Consider the following 21,635-nt stretch of genomic DNA (forward strand, 5'->3'; position numbering starts at 1 on the left):
GTAGATTCTTGCGGATCGGTACGGAAACGTCTGTACTTATCTTCGGGGGGCTATGGAACTATTAGGAAAATATTTACTTCTTTGATTCCTTATCATGCGGCATTGATTTAGCTTGAAACATATATCTCATATTCCTTTGTATCCACTCGTGTATGACATTGCGCACTCGGTATCAGTGGTGCGTCGACGGTTCGTGATGCCGCGGATGGACTGCAAGGGAGCCAGAGACGCTCAAATATTGCCTCAACGTGTGGTTCCGACTGAAGATGTGGACGTATTGAGAGATCACTCAATGGATCATGTAGGGGTGCAACGGGCGTTGGCGTCTGGTTAATTTATACGAGCTGTGAAGGTTATTATTGTGGATCATCGGACGTTGTGACCTATGACTTCACGCCGAATAGGGGGAGTCCACTATCAATGGGTGGATTGCGGAGTCATGTGTTATATCAGTTTTGGCCTGAAATGTATATATGTGGTACTGAAAGGTTCCCTAAAATTTACACATGTTTAAGGCCTGAGATTTTGTAGAGGATAAGGTTGGGACTTGCAGTATGTCCGCCTCCTTAATAATACTATACTTCAGTACCAAAGGAGTTATAGAAACAAATCTAAATTTACAAAAGGTCTACTCAGAGTTGACGTCACGGTTGCGGATTTTTGGGTGCTTTGGAGGAAGTACAGTTGTTGACGAGATTTCAGACTATGTGGTTCATGACAAGATTTGTCTGTATGGAGCTCTACTTTTGTGATCATTGTGTATAAATAGGGGTAAGGGTTACCCCAAAGAAGAATCGAAGAGTATGTTAAGAAATGGGTCAGCTCAACAGTATTGAGTCGACATAACAAAAGAAGAAATTTGCCTTGGGAGAGATAATTCTCCACCGGTATTCGTGACAAGCCTATAAAGAGGACAGACCAGCCAATGCAACACCGCCCACTTGGCTCAGTTCTCAGAAATGCCTTTGAAAGAGTTTGTTTTCCGAACTCTCCGTAATGCGTGGCACATAGAGTTTGAACGGTTGCGTCAGGTCACCATTGATGGTGTCAGAATATGTCATCAAGTTCAATAAGTTAGCCCGTTATTCTCCTACTTTGCTTCATACAACTAGAGGGCGAGTTCACAAACTCATTAAAGGACTCAATTATGATCGTAAAATTTTGTACGACTCGGGAGCTACAAGTTGATACTTCATTTCTGCCAGTTGTACAAATTGCCAAGATATTAGAACGTGTTCGGGGTGAGGAAAGAGGAAACTAAGGAGACCAAGACATCTCAAGGTTCTGGGGATTCAGTGGATTCTACTATGCAAGTATAAATCATTATGGAGGGGGCTCGGGCAGTCAGCCAACCCAGTCCGCACATCGGATTACTCGGGGTGCTCCAGTAAGTTCTTTTAATGCACCACCGACATGAGTTCCTACAATGGTTATTCCAGTTATCTGGCACAGACTCAATATGAGCAGTCTAACCCACAAAGGGGTTGTTATGAATATGGTGATACTAGGCACATCATGAGAAAATTATCCCAAACTTGGGAGAGACATTTCATCAAAGCACTCAGGCTACGTGCCCCATTGCAGTTACTACATCACCCACACGACCAGTTAGGGGTGGAGGACGGACGGGTAGAATATGTCCTAGAGGTGGAGACCCAGCCGTTGATATATTTGTTTTATGGTATGGCAGAGGTCGCTACATCAGTTGGTGTCGTTACAGGTATGACCTTGATATAATATAAAGGAATAATCTCCTTAACTTGATTCGGTTTTGAGTATCAAGACGAGTCCTCCTATTGCGCTCCACTTATGAGTGAGCTTCATAATTCTATAATATACTTATGTGTTTACCCCTGTTGGGAGATTTTATGGAGATAACTACGCCTATCATTTTGTGTTGGTCACTAATAAGAGCTGTGAGGCTAAATATGGCTTTTTGTTACTCATTTCGATAAGTTTTGATGTAAATTCCGAATAATTTATTGCAAATTGTGAATTATATGCCATACCGGTGTGGGGTTTATTATGTGTTGTGATTTGGTGTAACCGAAATTATTTAAAAAGTGAAAATGGAAATTTTCGATTGGCACGATGTGCATATTACTTGTGATCCAGAACTGAGAACGAGATCCTCACATTTTTATATAAATTGATAGGTTTAAACCAGGCTATGAGCTGCGGTGGAAGTTATATAAGGACGAGATCCTTGTGAGGAAGATTCTTGTGTTTAAGTTCTCCCTTGTGAAATTAAATTTGTACTATACTACTAATAGGAAGTCATGCATGTTAGGCTTATTTGAAAATGCTTATATGAAATTCTCTGTGCATAGTTGTCAAATTCGTGTTGTAATTATTAATTTTTAACCTACGAGGTAGGTGCCCGCCCATGTGACGTTAAATGTGACTCATTAATTCGGGTAAATAATTAATTCGGGTCGAGCTGTTATTGGAATTTAGTCATTTTAGTATGGTTAGACTCGTGGTTGAATGGGCGTTCATATTTCGTAACTTTCGCCGGATTCCGAGACGTGGGCCCCACGGGCCATTTTTGAGTTAATTTCGGATTTTTATTGAAAAATATAGTATTTTCTTACAGAATTAATTCTATAAATTTTGTTGACTGTATCGAATTAATTATGACTAAATATGAGTCCATCGGAATCGAAAAATCGAGGAAAAAGCATACTACTTAGTTAAATTAGAGCAAGTCGATGTAAGTGACTTGTCTAACCTTGTGTGGGAAATTATTTTCCTAGGATTGGTAATGATGTGATTATTGAAATGTAATGAAAGTCGTGTACACAAGGTGACGAGTGTGTACACGGGCTAAATGTGAAAGATTATATTTTTAAATTGTGTAGATCATTGCTGCGCATTTATTAAATTATTTTATCTTGTTATATTCTTCATCATTGATCTGAGATATATACTTCAAATTTGTTTGACCTTTTTCTGCTAATTGTTTTACCTGTTTAGTTCAAACTTGGTTTCTTTTATTCTGTGCATTATTTGAAGGTTGATTTTCTTTAAATTATATATTATTAATATGAAGTATTTGATATTTTTAAACTTGATATTGAAGCAACGTATTAAAGATTTTGAAATATTATTTTCCTGAATTATTTACTCCTGAATATTTTAGTAAGATTTTTGTACTCATTGTGATGGAGCTGTGAGCTCTTTATTATGGAAAAATATTATTGATGATTTATTTTGGCATGAGCCGTGAGCTATTTATTGTGGAAAAATATTGTTGTTGAATTATTTTGGCAAGTTAAATTATTTGAGCACGTGAGGTGTAAATTATGATATATTATGATATTGATACGCATGCGGTGGTATAAAGTCTGGGTATTGAAACACATGCGGTGAGATAAGGGTGGCTTGATATGCGTGGCTAGTAGGGAGAACTACTACAAGTCGTGTGATGTGATAAGGATGGCTAAAACACGGGATGCTATTTCGGAAAAAATATTTTCTTTAAAATAAATTGTGAAGGCTCCCTCGATGAGATAAGTAAACGAGATATTGTGAATTATTTTATGATTTGGGACTACAAGAAGGTACCTCGTGAGTGCCCTTGTTGATATTGATTTATGACCGTAGTTGCCTTTGATTTTTGTTGTGATCTTTCTTAAAGTTGAAAAGATATTATGTTTTGTTTCTACGAGGTATTTATGTATTTATTTGATGTAATTAAATGTGACATACTACTTGATTCATTTTCATTGTCATTTTATCTTATTATATTATTTAAACATTTTCACCATGTCATTATTTATTCTCCAGTAGGGCCTGGCATGACCTCGTCACTACTCTACCGAGGTTAGGCTTGGCACTTACTGGGTATCGTTGTGGTGTACTCATACTACGCTTCTGCACATCGTTTTGTGCAGATCCAGGTACATCTTATCAGACCAGGCATTAGTAAACTAGCTGTACGAGGAGACTTCGAGGTATATCCGCTAGCGCCCGCAGACTCCAGAGTCCCCTTCTATTCTTGTTATGTTGCTTCTTTATTTTCTTTAGATTCTGTTGTATAGAGACATTGAGGATAAATTCTTAGAAGCTTGTGACTTATTTCTACCGGGTTTTGGGAGTTGAAATTGTTTGAATTGTAGTTTATTTATTTCAGATATTTATTATTATTCCGCATTGATAGGCTTACCTAGTATTAGAGACTAAGTGTCATCACGACATCCTATGGAGGGAATTTGGGGTCGTGACAAGTGACGGTAAATCAAATGTCATTTTTAAAGAAACTTATAGTTGGTCCCGGATATAGCATAAATGGAGAAAATTATTTCCTTTATGTATTAACAAATGATAAGTGCAAACTCATACTATGACAAAGGGCATCAACAACGTCAATGGCAAAAGAAGCCTCAGTGTTAGAGATACAAACCTTTGTTAATGGCTCAACCATTTCATAATTTTTAACTTACTGTACTAATCACCATAACTCACCATAAGGTGTGTTATCTTTGTATTTTTTCTGGGAATGAAACTGGATTGCCTTGGGGAATCCAGCGCGGCGACATAACAAAAATAAATAGAGGCTTATCCGCTTCATGTTCATATTTTGTGAGCAATTCGTGCTGATAACGTGTTATGAAATAAAAGCAATTTAGTAAAACATGAACAAGAAATGTTGTTATGAAATAAAAGTAATTTAGTAAAACATTAACAAGAAATGGAGATAGAGAGAAGGAAGAGATTTCTTCTTCAATTGTGTATATCTATTCCTATCTATTACAAGGCCTTTATATAGGCATGAAAAGTGAAGGATCACTATTGCAAAATATGTCATTGAACATGTTATTAAGCATTTGAGAGGAAGATCATGGAGGAGGGGAATATCATGAAGGAGATTATGGAGTTACAATCATAACTCCATAATTATTAGAAAGTATTGGGAGTTATGGAGATAAGGAGAAAAGTAGACATCCACCATAATTTAATTTTCTTATAACATTATGCAATTAATTTAGAAAAATCAGTTATATATCTAATTAAAAGCCCAGCTGTGTGTGTTTAGATTTAATTTGAAAATATTTTTTGTAAAAAATATTTTAATTACACACATTGGCGAAAAATAATAAAATAATAATATTATTTTTCTCATATGAAAACGGGAAATATTATCGAAAAACAAAAAGCATAAACTATTTTGGAACAAAGAAATATATTATTAGTAGAAAAATAAAATTGGAGAACACAATTTATTATTTATGTCATGGTTCACATATGTGTAACCTTATTATATAGTAGTACTTGACAAACATAATTACGTAATCCATCACTTCATCTCTTAAAATGACACTCCCCATGTTTGTGAAGCTGCAAAAAAAAGTGGGGTAAATGTAAAAACAAAGAACATAAAGCAATTGAAATTAATTGAGAAAGTCAATTATTTAATAATTCCAAAACAATAATATTGTTATTTAATCCTGCAGTTTCTTCCAAATAAAACAAAAGAATTCTTATTAAGGTTTTCCAATGTGTTGCTTCATCTCATTTTATATAACTAGCTTTAGTGTACGCGCGTTGTGCGTGTACCTACATCAATGAGTATATATATATATATATATTTTATAAAATCAATAGAATATTATTAAATAAAATAATTGAGTTATAAATAAAAATTTAAAAAGTGTAATTTCTTGAAAATGAATAATGTTAATATTATAGATCAATAAAGGAAGATGTCTTACCATACAAAATTTCCAATCATATAATGCAAAAACTAGTAGGATGAAACTCTAAAATAAAATATTGATATAAAATATAAATCCAAACAACACATATATTTAATCCAATTTTGATTAACCTATAGCTTCTTCCTTCGCATCACAAAAGAATGCCATAAGTAATTTGAATACGAAGAAAATAGTCCATTATTGTTTTATCAAAAAACAATTAAGTGGACATAAGTCGAATTGCATTCGAAGTTCACTAAATTAAAATCTAAATATTAGTAGAATTAATAAGATAATTTTAATTATTTTCTTGTCTAATAAATATATAAAAATTTTCAAATACACCTTTTTATAGTTGTGATTACTGAATTGTTATTGTCGTTCACAAAAGAGCTCTAAATTTAGTTTATCTTTGAGCTTGCTAGTTATCTCTAAATCAAACTTTAAAGAATAGATGATTTCTCCATATTCAATTTTTTGGTCTTTGACCAAACTTATCTTCTATAGCATCTTTTTTCTCTTAATATTAAAATTTTCCCCAAGTATTGTTTCATATCAAAGTTTCAAAAATTATGTTCTTTTAAATAAGAAAATGATTCATATAAGCTGAAATGTCATTCGATTTTGAATTTGTAAATTTTAGGAGCTTATATTATGGTAAATTTTTGTAGTAAATTTTAAAGTAATAAATGTTAATAAATAATTAAATAGAAAAAATTGTTTAATGTATAATATGATGTATGTGTTATCTATCATTAGCAATTAAATAATTTAAATCAAAATAAATAATTTTAAGTCACCTTAACACTTCGTGCTCGTGAGAAAAGTCAGAGTTAAAAATACTCACATATTTTAAAAAATAAATTGACAAAATAAATTGATATTTGACATGTTTGATGATATTGTTACGTGGTTCGGTCTACAAAGAATTAAAAAAGAAGACAAACTTTGAAATAACGTTTTCATTATACTTACACAATTTAAATAAGAAAATAATTATATATGTAAAATCTTACTCAATTTTAGATTCCTAAATATTAGGAGTTTCCACATAGTTCAAATAAGGAAGAATTTAATAAATAAAATTTAGTAGTTCCTAAGTATTAGGAAAATAAGCAAATTATAATTACAAGTTTGTTCAATATGAAACCTATTTTTAAAGGGTAAAAAAGACGAACGACATTTTGTTAAGGACATTCGTATAGATTAGAAAATTAAATAGTAGTAACTTTCCTTACTTTTCAAGTACTTTCTGAATATCATAAAGTTTTGATTTAGAAAAGATCGATATAAACCTAAGTAAACGTCTGTGAAAGCTAATTAGATTAGCATAGGAAAATGCTATAATATGACTATCGTATGGATCTGTAATGATCCAACCGGTCATTTTAATTTCTAGAAACTCGTTTCTTAAAATAAAACTACCCGAACATACTTTTATTAATTTAAGACTCGTGGGGATGGTTGGTTAGGGATTTAGAAGTGTTTGGGTTGAAATCGGAACACTTGATTCCTTAAGTTGGCTTTAAATGGCCAAGTTTGACTTCGGTCAACATTTTGAGAAAACAACCCCGGAATCGAGATTTGACGGTTCCAATAGGTTCGTATGATGATTTTTGGACTTGAGCGTATATCCGAATCGGGTTTTGGATAACCCGAGAGCGTTTTGACGCTTAATAGTAAAAATTAACTATTTGAATGTTTAAAATTCTTTAAATTTGGTTTGGAGTAGGTTTTTGAGTAATTGAAGTCCGTTTAGAATTTTGAGTTTGGGAATAGTTACGTATAGTGATTTAAAACTTGCACGCAAAATTTCGTGTCATTCCGAGTAGTTTAAGTATATTTAGGCAGTAAATTGAAGAACTTGCGGGATTTCTTCGCAGAAGCGGAAAAGGAATGGGAGGCCTGTCATCGCAGGTGCGGAATATTGGGCGCACCTGCGAACGCGCAAGTGCGAGGCTAGACGCGCAGATGCAAGGATTGGTCAAGCGAGTGGAACTCGCACCTGCGAGGATTTTCCGCAGGTGCGGAGCCGCAGGTGTGTTCCAACCTCCGCACGTGTGTAAGGCCTGTTTGGCAGAAAGCTTAAACGAACGGGAATCCACCATTTTTGCCCGTTTTCTCTCCACATTTGGGCGATTTCAGAACTTTTGAGAGGGGGATTTCAACTAACAATTTGAAGGTAAGTTAATTCTACACCCCTTGAGTTAAATACATAGATTATGGGTAGATTACAACTAGTAAATATTAGAAATCAAAGGTTTAGAAGAAAAACCTAGATTTTTATAAGAATAGAATTTTAACCATGAAAATAGTGATGGAATTGGATAGAAATTATATATTTAAATTCTTTAGATTATGAGTAACGTTTTCATCTGAAAATTTCTAGAATTCGAGCACGTGGGCCCGGGGGTGAATTTTAGGAATTTTACCATTTTGGATAGGGTAATTTATTTAATAAATAAATTTCAAATTATTGAACATATATTAATTATTTTGTATAATATTTGGATAGTTTCGGATTTTTCGGCATCGAATCGAGAATTTTACGCGAAGCGATAATCGAAAAGTGGACTTTGAGACAAGGTAAGTCTCTTGTCTAATCTTGTGAGGAGAAAATTACCTCATAGGTAATTAAATTAAATAATTATTGCTTATTGTGGAGGCTACGTACGCACAAGATGACGAGAGTCCGTGCGTAGCTACTATTAATGGTAAAGTCCGGGTAGTTTAGGACTCAAAAGCATGAATTACTTGTGTAAATGGTAGTCTTTACTTAATTAAACTATTTGATATATATATATATATATATATATATATATATATATATATATATATATATATATATATTGTGAATTGTTAGATAAGGATATTAAAAGATAAAATTCTCATATGCTAAATTTTTGTTTAGATTAAATAATTATTGAAATAAATTGTTATCTTCTCGAATAAATTTTACAATAAATACTCTTATTCCGGAGGTACATAAGAAAATGTCCTCCTTTCTTGTGGATCGGGCTGAACGCCTCGGTAGGATAGATGCATCTATGGATCGTGCCGCATGTACCTCGGCAGTATACACGACACTCTGAATCGGGCCGTACGTCCTCGGCAGAAATCGTGCTTAATATTAATAAAACTAACTACACGATACTTGAACAGTAATTGCAGCTTGTAAATCTATTTGATAAATTAAAATTTTTATTGAAATTGAAGGATTTAATTAATATATTGAGAATTGTTGCATTTGAAGGAATTTAATTATTTCTACTGGTTAAATAAATTATTGTAAATTCTGTTAATCATGCTGATTTAAATATTCTAGTTTTATTTCAATTATTATTATTGACCCATAGTGAGTGTCAAAGTCGGTCATCTCCTCTCTACCACTTCGAGATTAGGCTTGATACTTACTGGGTACACGTTGTTTACGTACTCATACTACACTTGCTGCACTTTTCTTGTGCAGGACCTGAGGTAAGTACTAGTGGGGGACCTATCGTCTTACACCCACGTTATCTAGCGGAATAGTGGTGAGCTGCCTTTCTGAGCCATTCTGCAGCTACTAGTGTCTCTTGTTGTATTATTTTTATTCTGTCTATTTTTATTTCAGACAGTATTTGGAGTTTTGTATAATCTACTAGATGCTCATACACTTGTGACACCAGGTATTGGCACACACATTGGTAGAATTTGGTGTCTTATTATTTTTCTTGGATTGAAATTTCATCGATATATATTTAATTTATTAGTTGGCTTGCCTAGCTATAGGGTTGGGCGCCATCACGACTTATAGGTGAAATTGGATCGTGACAACATGGTATCAGAGCACTAGGTTCACATAGGTCTCACAAGTTATGAGCAGGCCTAATAGAGTTTTGCGGATCGGTACAGAGACGTCTCTACTTATTTTCGAGAGGCTATAGAATGTTAGGAAACTACCTTTCTTCATATTCCATCGTGCAATTAATGTAGTACTAAATATCCTTCTTTTATTCTCTCACAGATGGTGAGAACGCGCTTGAATGGGGTTCCAGACCAGGGAAGAGCTACTCCCCCAGTTGCTAGAGGTCGAGGCAGAGGCCGAGGGAGGGCTCCAGCCCGTGGTAGACGGTGAGGACGTCCCAGGACTATTCCAGTTATGCCGCCAGTGGGTCCAACAGAGAATCTTATTATTGAGGAGCAGGGTGAAGTGCCTGTGGCAGAGCCAGCTCCGGTAGATTTCACATTTGTACCAGGATTTCAGGATGTTATGGGTCGTATGCTGCGATTCATGGACACTATGACTAAGGCCGGTTTACTTCCGGTAGACCCAGCCACATCTCAGGCGGGTGGGGGAGCACAGACCCCTACCGCGCAGGCTCATGGACAGGCAGCTGCTGTATATCAGACCCAGAGTGCACTACCCGTGGGCGGAGCTCAGGCCAGCTGTAGCCGTTGATCCTCAGAAACTATTGGTCAGATGGACTAGACTACATCCTCATGTCTTTGGGGGTGAGCGACACGAGGATCCTCAGGATTTCATTGATCGGTGCAAGGATAGACTGTACAACATGAGGATATTGGAGTCTCATGGGGTAGACTTTACTACTTTTTAGCTAGAGGGCAGAGCCCGTAGATGGTGGCAGTCTTATGTTCTTGGCAGACCAACAGATTCTCCTCCTATGACTTGGGACAGGTTCACCCGTATCTTCCTGGACAGGTATATTCTACCCTCCCAGAGGGAAGAGTTGCGGTATCAGTTTGAGCCGCTCCAGCAGGGTCAGATGTCAGTGACCGATTATGAGGCGAGGTTCTCTGAGTTATCTCGCCATGCACTTATGATACTCCCTACTGAGGCGGAGAGAGTGTGGAGGTTTGTAGCTGTTACATACTGGCATTTAGGCCACTATGGCTCGAGAGGTTGAGATGGGTACTTCTTATGAGCTAGTTATGGAGATAGCCCGGAGGATTAAGGGTGTACGTCAGTGGAGCCGGGAGTAGGTTATGAGAGATAAGCGGTTTAGGTACTCTGGAGAGTTCAGAGGTGCTCCGTCTGGGGGTAGAGGTCAGTTCATGAGGGGGCAGTCTAGCAGGCCCCTATATCCAGCACTATCACCTCCTCGAGGTGCTCCAATGCGACCTTATCTCAGTGCTATACCAGAGAGTTCTTATCGCCCACCAGCTATTCAGGGCCCTCCCAGTGGGTATTCAGTTCCCCATGGCCAGACTCTTAGTCAGCAGCCCACCGCACCGAAGAGTTGTTACGACTGTGGGGATCCCAGTCACATGCGGAGATTTTGCCCCAGGCTTCAGGGTAGACCAGCACAGCAGGGTCAGCAGCCTATGCTTACTGGACCAGTTGCTCCACCAGTCGTCCGACCACCTAGAGGTGGAGGAAAGGCGGGTAGGGGCCGTCCTAGATGTGGAGGTCAGCCAGGCGGAGGCCAGCCAATTGGCGCTCCAGCTCGGTTCTATGCTTTTCTGGCTAGACCAAATGCAGAGGCCTCAGATGCTGTGATTACATGTATTATTTCTGTTTGTGGTAAAGATGCCTCAGTATTATTTGATCCAGGATCTACGTATTCATATGTGTCATCTCTATTTGCTCATTTCCTGGGTATTTCTCGTGAGTCCTTGAGTACTCCTGTTTATGTGTCCACTCCTGTAGGCGATTCTGTTATTGTGAACCGGATCTACCGGTCTTGTATTATTACATTCAGTAGTTTTGAAACTAGAGCAGATCTCTTATTGCTCGAGATGACCGATTTAGAAATTATTCTGGGTATGGGCCGGTTATGTCCATATCATGCTATTCTAGATTGTCATGCCAAAACTGTTACCTTGGCTATTCCATATTTGCCTAGGCTGGAGTGGAAGGGTTCGTTTGTTAGTTCATTTAATCGAGTTATTTCTTTTATAAAGGCTCAACACATGGTTGAGAAGGGTTGTTTGCTTATCTAGCCTATGTTCGGGATACTACTGCAGAGACTCCGACTATTGATTCAGTGCCTGTAGTTTGGGAGTTCTCCGATGTATTTCCTTCAGATCTTTGAGGTATGCCACCTGATCGTGATATTGATTTCTATATTGACTTGGCTCCAAATACTCAGCCTATATCTATCCCACCGTATCGCATGGCTCCAAAAGAATTGAAAGAGTTGAAAGAACAACTTAAAGAGTTACTAGCCAAAGGGTTCGTCAGACCGAGTGTATCGCCTTGGGGTGCACCAGTATTATTTGTGAAGAAGAAGGATGGCACAATGCGAATGTGTATTAATTATCGCCAATTGAACAAAGCTACTATTAAGAACAAGTACCCGTTGCCGCGTATTGATGATCTATTTTACCAGTTACAGGGTGCTAGGGTATTCTCTCATATCGACTTGAGGTCGGGGTATCATCAGTTGAAGATTCGGGATTTGGATGTTCCGAAAACTGCTTTCCGTACTAGATATGGTCATTATGAGTTTCTGGTAATGTCTTTCGGTTTAACTAATGCCCCGATAGTGTTTATGGATCTGATGAACAGGGTATTCAGGCCATATATTGATTCGTTTGTCATTGTCTTCATTGATGACATATTGATCTAATTGCGCAGTAAGGAGGAACATGAGCAGCATATGAGAGTAGTGCTTCAGACATTGCGGGAACAAAAGCTATATGCTAAGTTCTCTAAATGTGAGTTTTGGCTAGAGTCTATAGCATTTTTGGGACATATTATATCGGGCAAAGGTATTAAAGTTGATCCTAAAAAGATTGAGGCAGTTCAGAATTGGCATCGTCCCACTTCGGCGACTGAGATTAGGAGTTTTCTAGGTTTAGCAGGTTATTATCGTCGATTCGTGGAAGGTTTTTCATCTATTGCAGCGCCTTTGACCAAATTAACCCAGAAGGGCGTTCAGTTTCGATGGTCCTATGATTGTGAGTCAAGCTTTCAGAAGCTCAAGACAACTTTGATTACAACACCAGTGTTAGTGTTGCCTTCCGGTTCGGGGATGTATACAATGTATTGTGACGCTTAACGTGTTGGTTTGGGTTGTATATTAATTTAGGAAAATCAAGTTATTGCATATGTTTCACGTCAGCTGAAGCCCCACGAGAGGAATTATCCAGTACATGATTTGGAGTTAGTTGCGATTGTTCATGCTCTTAAGATTTGGAGGCATTATCTTTATGGGGTGTCATGTGAAGTTTATATTGATCATCGCAATTTGCAGGATTTGTTCAAGCAGAGAGACCTAAATTTGAGACAGTGCAGATGGCTAGAATTACTGAAAGATTATGATATTACTATCCTATATTATCCGGGGAAAACAAATGTGGTTGCAGATGCCTTGAGTAGAAAGGCGGAGAGTATGGGTAGTTTGGCTTTCATTTCAGCAGAAAAGAGGCCATTAGATTTAGATATACAATCCTTGGCCAACAGACTTGTGCGGCTGGATATTTTAGAGCCCAGCCGAGTTCTTGCATGTGTTGTGGCCCATTCTTCACTATTTGAGCATATCAAGGCTCGCCAGTATGATCATTCACAATTGATGGTTCTTCGTGAAACGGTACTACGAGGTAGTGCCAAAGCAGTCACTATTGGTGCAGATGGTGTTCTGCGACTCCAGGGTCGTCTATGTGTTCCTAATGTGGATGGACTGAGGAAAAAGATCCTAGAGGAGGCACACAGTTCCAAGTACTCTATTCATCCGGGTACTATGAAGATGTATCGTGATCTAAGGCAGCATTATTGATGGCAGCGAATGAAAAAGGACATAGTCGAGCATGTAGCTAGGTGTCTGAATTGCCAGCAAGTTAAATATGAGCACCAGAGGCCAGGTGGCCTACTTCAGCAGATAACTATACCAGAGTGGAAATGGGAACAAATTACTATGGACTTTGTAGTTGGGTTACCGCGGACCTTGAGGAAGTTTGATGTAGTTTGGGTGATTGTTGACAGGTTGACCAAGTCGGCACACTTTATTCCTATTGTGACTATGTATACTTCAGAGAGGTTGGCCCAGATTTATTTTCAGGAGATAGTTCGGTTGCACGGTGTGCCAATTTCCATCATATCAGATAGAGGTCCTCAGTTTACTTCACATTTCTGGAGAGCAGTATATAGTGAGTTGGGGACCCGTGTAGAGCTCAGTACAGCTTTTCATCCGCAGACCGACGGACAGTCAGAGCGGACAATTCAGATTTTGGAGGATATGCTCAAGGCATGAGTGATTGACTTTGGAAGTCAGTGGGATCGTTTATTGCCTTTGGCCGAGTTTGCTTATAATAACAGTTACCAATCCAGCATTGAGATGGATCCATTTGAGGCTTTATATGGTCGGCGATGTCGTTCGCCCATCGGGTGGTTTGAGCCCGGTGAGGCTAAGTTATATGGTACTGATTTGGTGAGGGATGCCTTGGAAAAGGTAAAGTTGATTCAGGAGCGACTTCGTACAGCACAGTCCAGACAGAAGAGCTACGCAGATCAGAAAGCGCGTGATTTATCATTTATGGTAGGTGAAAAAGTTCTCTTGAAGGTTTCGCCGATGAAGGGAATTATGAGATTCGGGAAGAAGGGCAAGTTGAGCCTAAGGTGTATAGGCCAATTTGAGGTGTTGAGACGAGTTGGGGAGGTTGCTTATGAGCTTGCATTGCCTCCCAGTCTATCGAGAGTTCATCCAGTTTTCCATGTATCTATGCTCTAGAAGTATCATGCTGTCCTGTCACATGTGTTGGACTTCAACACAGTTCAGCTAGATAAGAGTTTGGGTTATGAAGAAGAGCCATTTTCCATTGTTGATAAACAGGTTCGCCAGTTGAGGTCCAAGAGAATTTCTGCAGTAAAGGTCCAGTGGAGGGGCCAACCAGTCGAGGAAGCGACTTGGGATGCCGAGGAGGACATGCGGAGCAAATATCCACACTTATTTAGCACTCTAAGTATTATTCTAAACCCGCTCGAGAACGAACGTTTGTTTAAGGCGAACGACATTTTGTTAAGGCGAACGAAAGCGACACTTTGTCCAATGTGAAACCTATTTTTAAAGGGTAAAAAAGGTGAACGACATTTTGTTAAGGGCATTCGTATAGATTAGAAAATTAAATAGTAGTAACTTTCCTTACTTTTCAAGTACTTTCTGAATATCATAAAGTTTTGATTTAGAAAAGATCGATATAAACCTAAGTAAACGTCTCTGAAAGCTAATTAGATTAACAAAGGAAAATGCTATAATATGACTATCATATGGATCTGTAATGACCCAATCGGTCATTTTAACTTTTAAAAACCTGTTCCTTAAAATAAAACTCTCTGAATATGCTTTTATTAATTTATGACTCGCGGGGATGGTTGGTTAGGGATTTGGAAGTGTTGGGTTGAAATCGGAACACTTGGTTCCTTATGTTGGCTTTAAATGGCCAAGTTTGACTTCAGTCAACATTTTGAGAAAACGACCCCAGAATCGGAATTTGACGGTTCCAATAGGTTCGTGTGATGATTTTGGACTTGGGCGTATGTCCGAATCAGGTTTTGGATAACCCGGGAGTGTTTTGACGCTTAATAGTAAAAATTAACTATTTGAAGGTTTAAAATTCTTTAAATTTGGTTTGGAGTAGGTTTTTGAGGAATTGAAGTCCGTTTGGAATTTTGAGTTTGGGAATAGTTCCATATAGTGATTTAAGACTTGCACGCAAAATTTCGTGTCATTTCGAGTAGTTTAAGTATATTCCGACGCATTGGAAGTAAATTGAAGAACTTGAAATTCTTAAGTTTGAATCAATTTGGTTTAGGGTATGATTCTTAGATTTGATGTTGTTTTACACGTTTCGAGAGTTCGAGCGAGTCTATTTTATGATTTCAAACTTGTTGGTATGTTCGGGCGGGGTCCTGGGGGACCCCGAGTGTCAATCGGACGAGGCTCGGACCAAGTTGGAAGTTGGGAGCAAAAACTGAAGCTCCCAGCTACTGTTAAAATCACACCTGCGCTTGGCCAGTCGCAGGCGCGGCCCTCGCATATGTGAGATTTTGAGCGCAGAAGCGGAAGAAGGGAAGGGGAAATCCACCGCAAATGCGGACGAATGGGAGGCGTACTATCGCAGGTGCGGAATATTGGGCGCACCTGCGAACGCGCAGGTGCGAGGCTAGACGTGCAGATGCGAGGATTGGTCAGGCGGGTGGAACTCGCACCTGCGAGGATTTTCCGCAGGTGCGTTCCAACCTACGCAGGTGCGAAAGGCCTGTTTGGCAGAAAGCTTAAAAGAACGGGAATCCACCATTTTTGCCCGTTTTCTCTCCACATTTGGGCGATTTCAGAGCTTTTGAGAGGGGGTTTCAACTAGCAATTTGAAGGGGGGATTTCAACTAGCAATTTGAAGGTAAGTTAATTCTACACCCCTTGAGTTAAATACATAGATTATGGGTAGATTACAACTAGTAAATTTTAAAAATCAAAGGTTTAGATGAAAAACCTAGATTTTTATAAAAATAGGATATTAACCATGAAAATAGTTATGGAATTGGATAGAAGTTATATATTTAAGTTCTTGAGATTATGAGTAACGTTTTCATCCGAAAATTCCAGAATCCGAGCACGTGGGCCCGTGGGTGAATTTTAAGAATTTTATCATTTTGGATAGGGTAATTTATTTAATAAATGAATTTCGAATTATTGAACATATATTAATTATTTTGTATAATATTTGGATAGTTTCGGATTTTTCGGCATCGAATCGAGAATTTTACGCGACGCGATAATCGAAAAGTGGACTTTGAGACAAGGTAAGTCTCTTGTCTAATCTTGTGAGGGGGAAATTACCCCATAGGTGATTAAATTAAATAATTGTTGCTAATTGTGGGGGCTACGTACGCACGAGGTGACGAGAGTCCGTGCGTAGCTACTATTAATGCTAAAGTCCGGGTAGTTTAGGACTCAAAAGCATGAATTACTTGTGTAAATGGTAGTCTTTACTTAATTAAATTATTTGATATATTTATATATATATATGTATATATATATATATATATACACACATATATATTGTGAATTGTTAGATAAGGATATTAAAAGATGAAATTCTTATATGCTAAATATTTTGTTTAGATTAATTAATTGTTGTAATAAATTGTTTATCCTCTCGAATAAACTTGCAATAAATACTCTCATTCCGCAGGTACATAAGAAAATGTCCTCCTTTCTTATGGATCGGGCCGAACGCCTCGGCAGGATAGATGCATCTATGGATTGTGCTGCACATCCCTTGACAGTGTACACGATACTCTGGATCGGGCCGTACGTCCTCGGCGGAAATCGTACTTAATATTAATAATAATAACTACACGATACTTGAACAGTAATTGCAGCTTGTAAAGCTATTTGATAAATTAGAATTTTTATTGAAATTGAAGGATTTAATTAATATATTGAGAATTGTTGCATTTGAAGGAATTTAATTATTTCTACTCGTTAAATAAATTATTGTAAATTCTGTTAATCATGTTGATTTAAATATTCTAGTTTTATTTCAAGTATTATTATTGACCCATAGTGAGTGTCAAAGTCGGCCATCTCCTCTCTACCACTTCGAGATTAGGCTTGATACTTACTCGGTACACGTTGTTTACGTACTCATACTACACTTGCTGCACTTTTCTTGTGCAGGACCTGAGGCAAGTACTAGTGGGGGACCTATCGTCTTACACCCACGCTATCCAGGGGCATAGTGGTGAGCTGCCTTTCTGAACCGTTATGCAGCTACTAGTGTCTCTTCTTGTATTATTTTTATTCTGTCTATTTTCATTTCAGACAGTATTTGGAGTTTTATATAATCTACTAGATTCTCATACACTTGTGACACCAGGTCTTGGCACATACATTGGTAGAATTTGGTGTCTTATTATTTTTTTGGATTGAAATTTCATTGATATATGTTTAATTTATTAGCTGGCTTGCCTAGCTATAGTGTTGGGCGCCATCATGACCTATAGGTGAATTGGGTCGTGACAGGATCCCTCTATTCCAGGGGCTGCCCGTCCATAAAGCAGGTAAAGCAACTGCTTTAGGCCCCATATTTGTGGAGGCCCCAATTTTGTTTTACACATAATAGGCTATATATAAATTTCAAAAAAAAGTTAGTGGTGAAAAAGTGTGATTTCTTTATTTAACAAATATAGAGATGAAGAATTTGCAACTGCTTTGATTTCTGCCAAGGAAATTGCATTTGCAATTAATATTGAACCCGAATTTCATAAGAAACGTGTAATATATAGGAAGAAACAATTTGAGGAGAATGTTAATAGTGAAATCTCAAAATCTCTCGAATAGTCCTTTAGAGTTGATTACTTTTTATACATACTCCCTCGGGTCCATAATAAATGACTTTTTAACCTTTGTTGTGCCCCTTAAGAAAATATTGACTAATAAAATAAAAATGTATTTTGACTAAATTATCCTTAATTAAAATTTATATGTTGTTAACTTGGCACACAGAGATATGTAAATAAGGGCAAATTTTGGGAAAATAAAGTTAATTCTTTCTCGATTATATAAAAAGACACTTATTTTGAACCAAAATAAAAGCCAAAAAAGTAATTTATTATGGATTGGAGAGAGTAGTAGACAAGTTTATTTTTTCACTTTAAAATAGATTTGACCAATTAGAGGCATATGAAAATATTTTTGATTTTTTATTTAGCGGTAAAAACTGAAATTACTAGATGATGGAAATTTGAAAACATATTGGCTTCATCTTGAATGCTCCTTAAATCATAACAATCAACCCGATATTGATAATTTAGATTTATTTTTTGCATTAAAAATATTAAGAAAAATAGTAAAATTAGAAGATAACAATTTAATTGATATACTCAATCAAATAAAAAGATTTAATTATTTTTTAAATGCCTATATTACTTATAGAATGATTTTAATAACTCATATTATTGTTGCTTCAACAGAAAAAAGTGTTTCAAAATTAAAAATGATAAAACCTTACCTAAGATCAACAATGTCTCAAATATATTAAATGAATCAGCCATGCATATTGTTAATTGAGAAAGACTTATTGGGAGAAATTAATTTTAAAAATGAATAATAATTTTGCATCTAAAAAAGTTAGAAAAATAGACTTCAAATAAAAATAAAATATTTTTTTATTAATAAAAAAGTTAAGACCCCTCATAAAGTTTGCCTTTAGGTCACGAAATTGGTAAGACCGCCCCTGCTCTAGTCCAATCGATTATTTTCGAATAGATGTATTTTATTCATAAGGAAAAAAAAAGTTACTCTATTCTATACTCGATAAGTACCAATATATGAACTATGGTATTTAAAAACATTGATCATGTATCAAATTTAACAAGACTATCGACCAAAAAGAATAGTCATGCATTCCTAAGAATTTAATGAGAAAATATGCACCAATAAAAATGATGTTTTGACAATTAACTACAAAAATGCTAAAGAAAAAGAAGTTTGAAGTTTTTTTCCCACTACTCAAAAATACTTAAATGTCGTGTTATGTTGCAAATAACTATTTTAGTTTTACGAGTAATGATCCCAATGGAACATTTAATTTATGCCATGGTACTACTTAGTAATAAATAAAATTTCCTATTTACACTTCATTTTTTTTTAATAAAAGCAAATAATTCGATTACGTGTTATCCATACAAAAATATAAAAACCAAAATAAAATAAAAAGTAAATAAACTACTAACCTGTACGAGAAAGTACCCAATTTTGATCCCCTGCAACGTGCCATGCAAAATAACCAAGCAGTCCTCTATCTTTAACATAATTAACCTTATTTCTAACACTTTGTATTTCATGGTGTATATATATATATATATGGTGTCATAACAGACAGATGGAACATATAATCAGCAGGTTCAACGGAACCTATCATTTTTTATACAAATTATATATAACTTTGAGTGTGTGAGATAACTAGCCCCATTTGTCCATAACTTTTCCGCTTTTTCAAAAACAAATTCCCTAAAAAATGTGTCTTTTTGCAAGTATTTAGAAATTTATTTACTTTTTCAAAATTTTCAGAATTTTTTTTTCCACTCACAAAAATACAATATTTTTTCTAGTGAAATGCATGTCCAAACATAATTTTAAATTTCAAATACTCCCATTTTTCAACTTAACTTCAAATACTATTTTTTTAAAAAAAATAATTTTTATGTCCAAACGCCTACTAGATGTGTTATCTTAATTTCATGGTTATATATATATATATATATATATATATATATATATATATATATATATATATATATATATATATATCATAACAGACAGATGGAACATATAATCAGCAGGTTCAACGGAACCTATCATTTTTTATATAAATTATATATAATTTTGAGTGTGAGATAACTAGCCCCATTTGTCCATAACTTTTCCCCTTTTTTCAATTTCTTTTCTCAAAAATGTGTCTTTTTGCAAGTATTTAGAAATTTATTCACTTTTTCTAAATTTTCAAAAAAAAAAAAAAAATTCACTCACAAAAATGTAATATGTTTTCTAGTGAAATGCATGTCCAAACATAATTTTAAATTTTAAATTTCAAATAAGTACCATTTTTCAACTTAACCTCAAATACTAAATTTTTTTCAAAATTACAATTTTTATGTCCAAACCCTACTAAGATTGATACCATCAAATTTATCATGGATTCGCCTCTGTCTCAATCATTACCAAATATAATTTCAAAATGCTTGTCCATGAAAAACATTAAGCATGCGCGTGAAGGACATGTTAAAAATATTATAATTAAATAAATTAAAATATGTTATGTGTATACTAATTTATAATAGTAAATGAGATTACCACACAATTTAATATGGTATCAAAGCAGAAATGTCCAATTGGGTTCAAATATCAATAACAACAATAACAACAACAACAGACTAGGTATAATTACATAAGCGGGATTTGAAAAGGATAATGCCTACATAACTTTACCTCTACCTTGTAACGATATAGAAGTTGTTTGCGATAGACCTCCGGTTCGGAAAAGCATAGACACGACATTATAAAAAAGAAATACAAATTATACGCTTAAAAAAAATATGTTTGTCAATAGTACCTATGTTTGTCATGTCTGTAGCTGATAATGGAGATTCCCAATCAAGATCAAGGCCATGAAATCCCAATTGTCTAGCCAATCTTATTGACGAATCAATAAAACTTTTTCTTGAATTTGGTTGTCTAGCCATAATTCCATAGGCAGTTTTATTAGCACTTCCTCCAGCTATAGACAAGAAAGTCTTGACTGGGGGATTTTTCCTTTGAACTGTACTTGTAAATTGGCTGAATGAATCTTGATTTTCTGGCGAAATGATTAACTGATTTGATTGTGGATTAAGATCAGCAAATGCACAAAATAGATGAGTGAAAAGTGTTGAGTCTATGTTGTTTAATGCTAATCCACTGTTCTTAAACCAGTACCCTCCCTTAATAACATTTTGGCTATTTGTGCAAACTAGTTGCCGGAGAAGGAAACATGAGAAAATAATAGAAAAAAGAGTGACAGAATTAGCCATTAAATTGAAGGTTGATAGCTTATTTAATTTGTGACCCCGAGATTATATAAGTTCGAAAATTTGAGTTAAGATTACTGTCTACCGGCGGCTAAACATTTACTACTCCATTAGAAAGTGGTTGAATTCTCGATGTTTCTAAAAGGAGAAAAGGTCAAAATATTCCTGTGTATCCTTCAGAATTGTGCAATTTTATCATCCCATATTTTTGCTGTTAGCAAATCTCCTTGTATTTATTCTTGTTATTTACGGAGCAAAGGTCAGTCCGATGCACTAAATTCCCGCTATACGTGGGATACAGAAAAGTGACGGATCATAAGGGTCTATTGTACGCAATCTTACCCTGCATGCAAAGGCTGTTTTCACGGCTTGAACTCGTGACTTCGTGGTCACATGACAACAACTTTACCAATTACGTCAAAACT

General features: G+C 36.0%; 1 protein-coding gene across 1 annotated transcript; it reads right to left on the reverse strand.

The window, feature by feature from the left end:
• Positions 1-5,235: 5,235 nt before the first annotated feature.
• Positions 5,236-21,223, reverse strand: LOC107793288 (class V chitinase-like). Its single transcript, XM_075236019.1, has 3 exons — positions 20,707-21,223; positions 19,378-19,501; positions 5,236-5,340 (listed from the first exon to the last, which is right to left on the reverse strand). Exons 1-3 carry the CDS (start codon positions 21,211-21,213, stop codon positions 5,312-5,314), a joined length of 660 nt encoding a protein of 219 aa, XP_075092120.1. The 5' UTR covers positions 21,214-21,223; the 3' UTR covers positions 5,236-5,311.
• Positions 21,224-21,635: the final 412 nt, after the last annotated feature.

This window comes from Nicotiana tabacum, chromosome 18 (genome assembly GCF_000715075.1).
Source record: "Nicotiana tabacum cultivar K326 chromosome 18, ASM71507v2, whole genome shotgun sequence".
Taxonomy (NCBI): Eukaryota; Viridiplantae; Streptophyta; class Magnoliopsida; order Solanales; family Solanaceae; genus Nicotiana; species Nicotiana tabacum.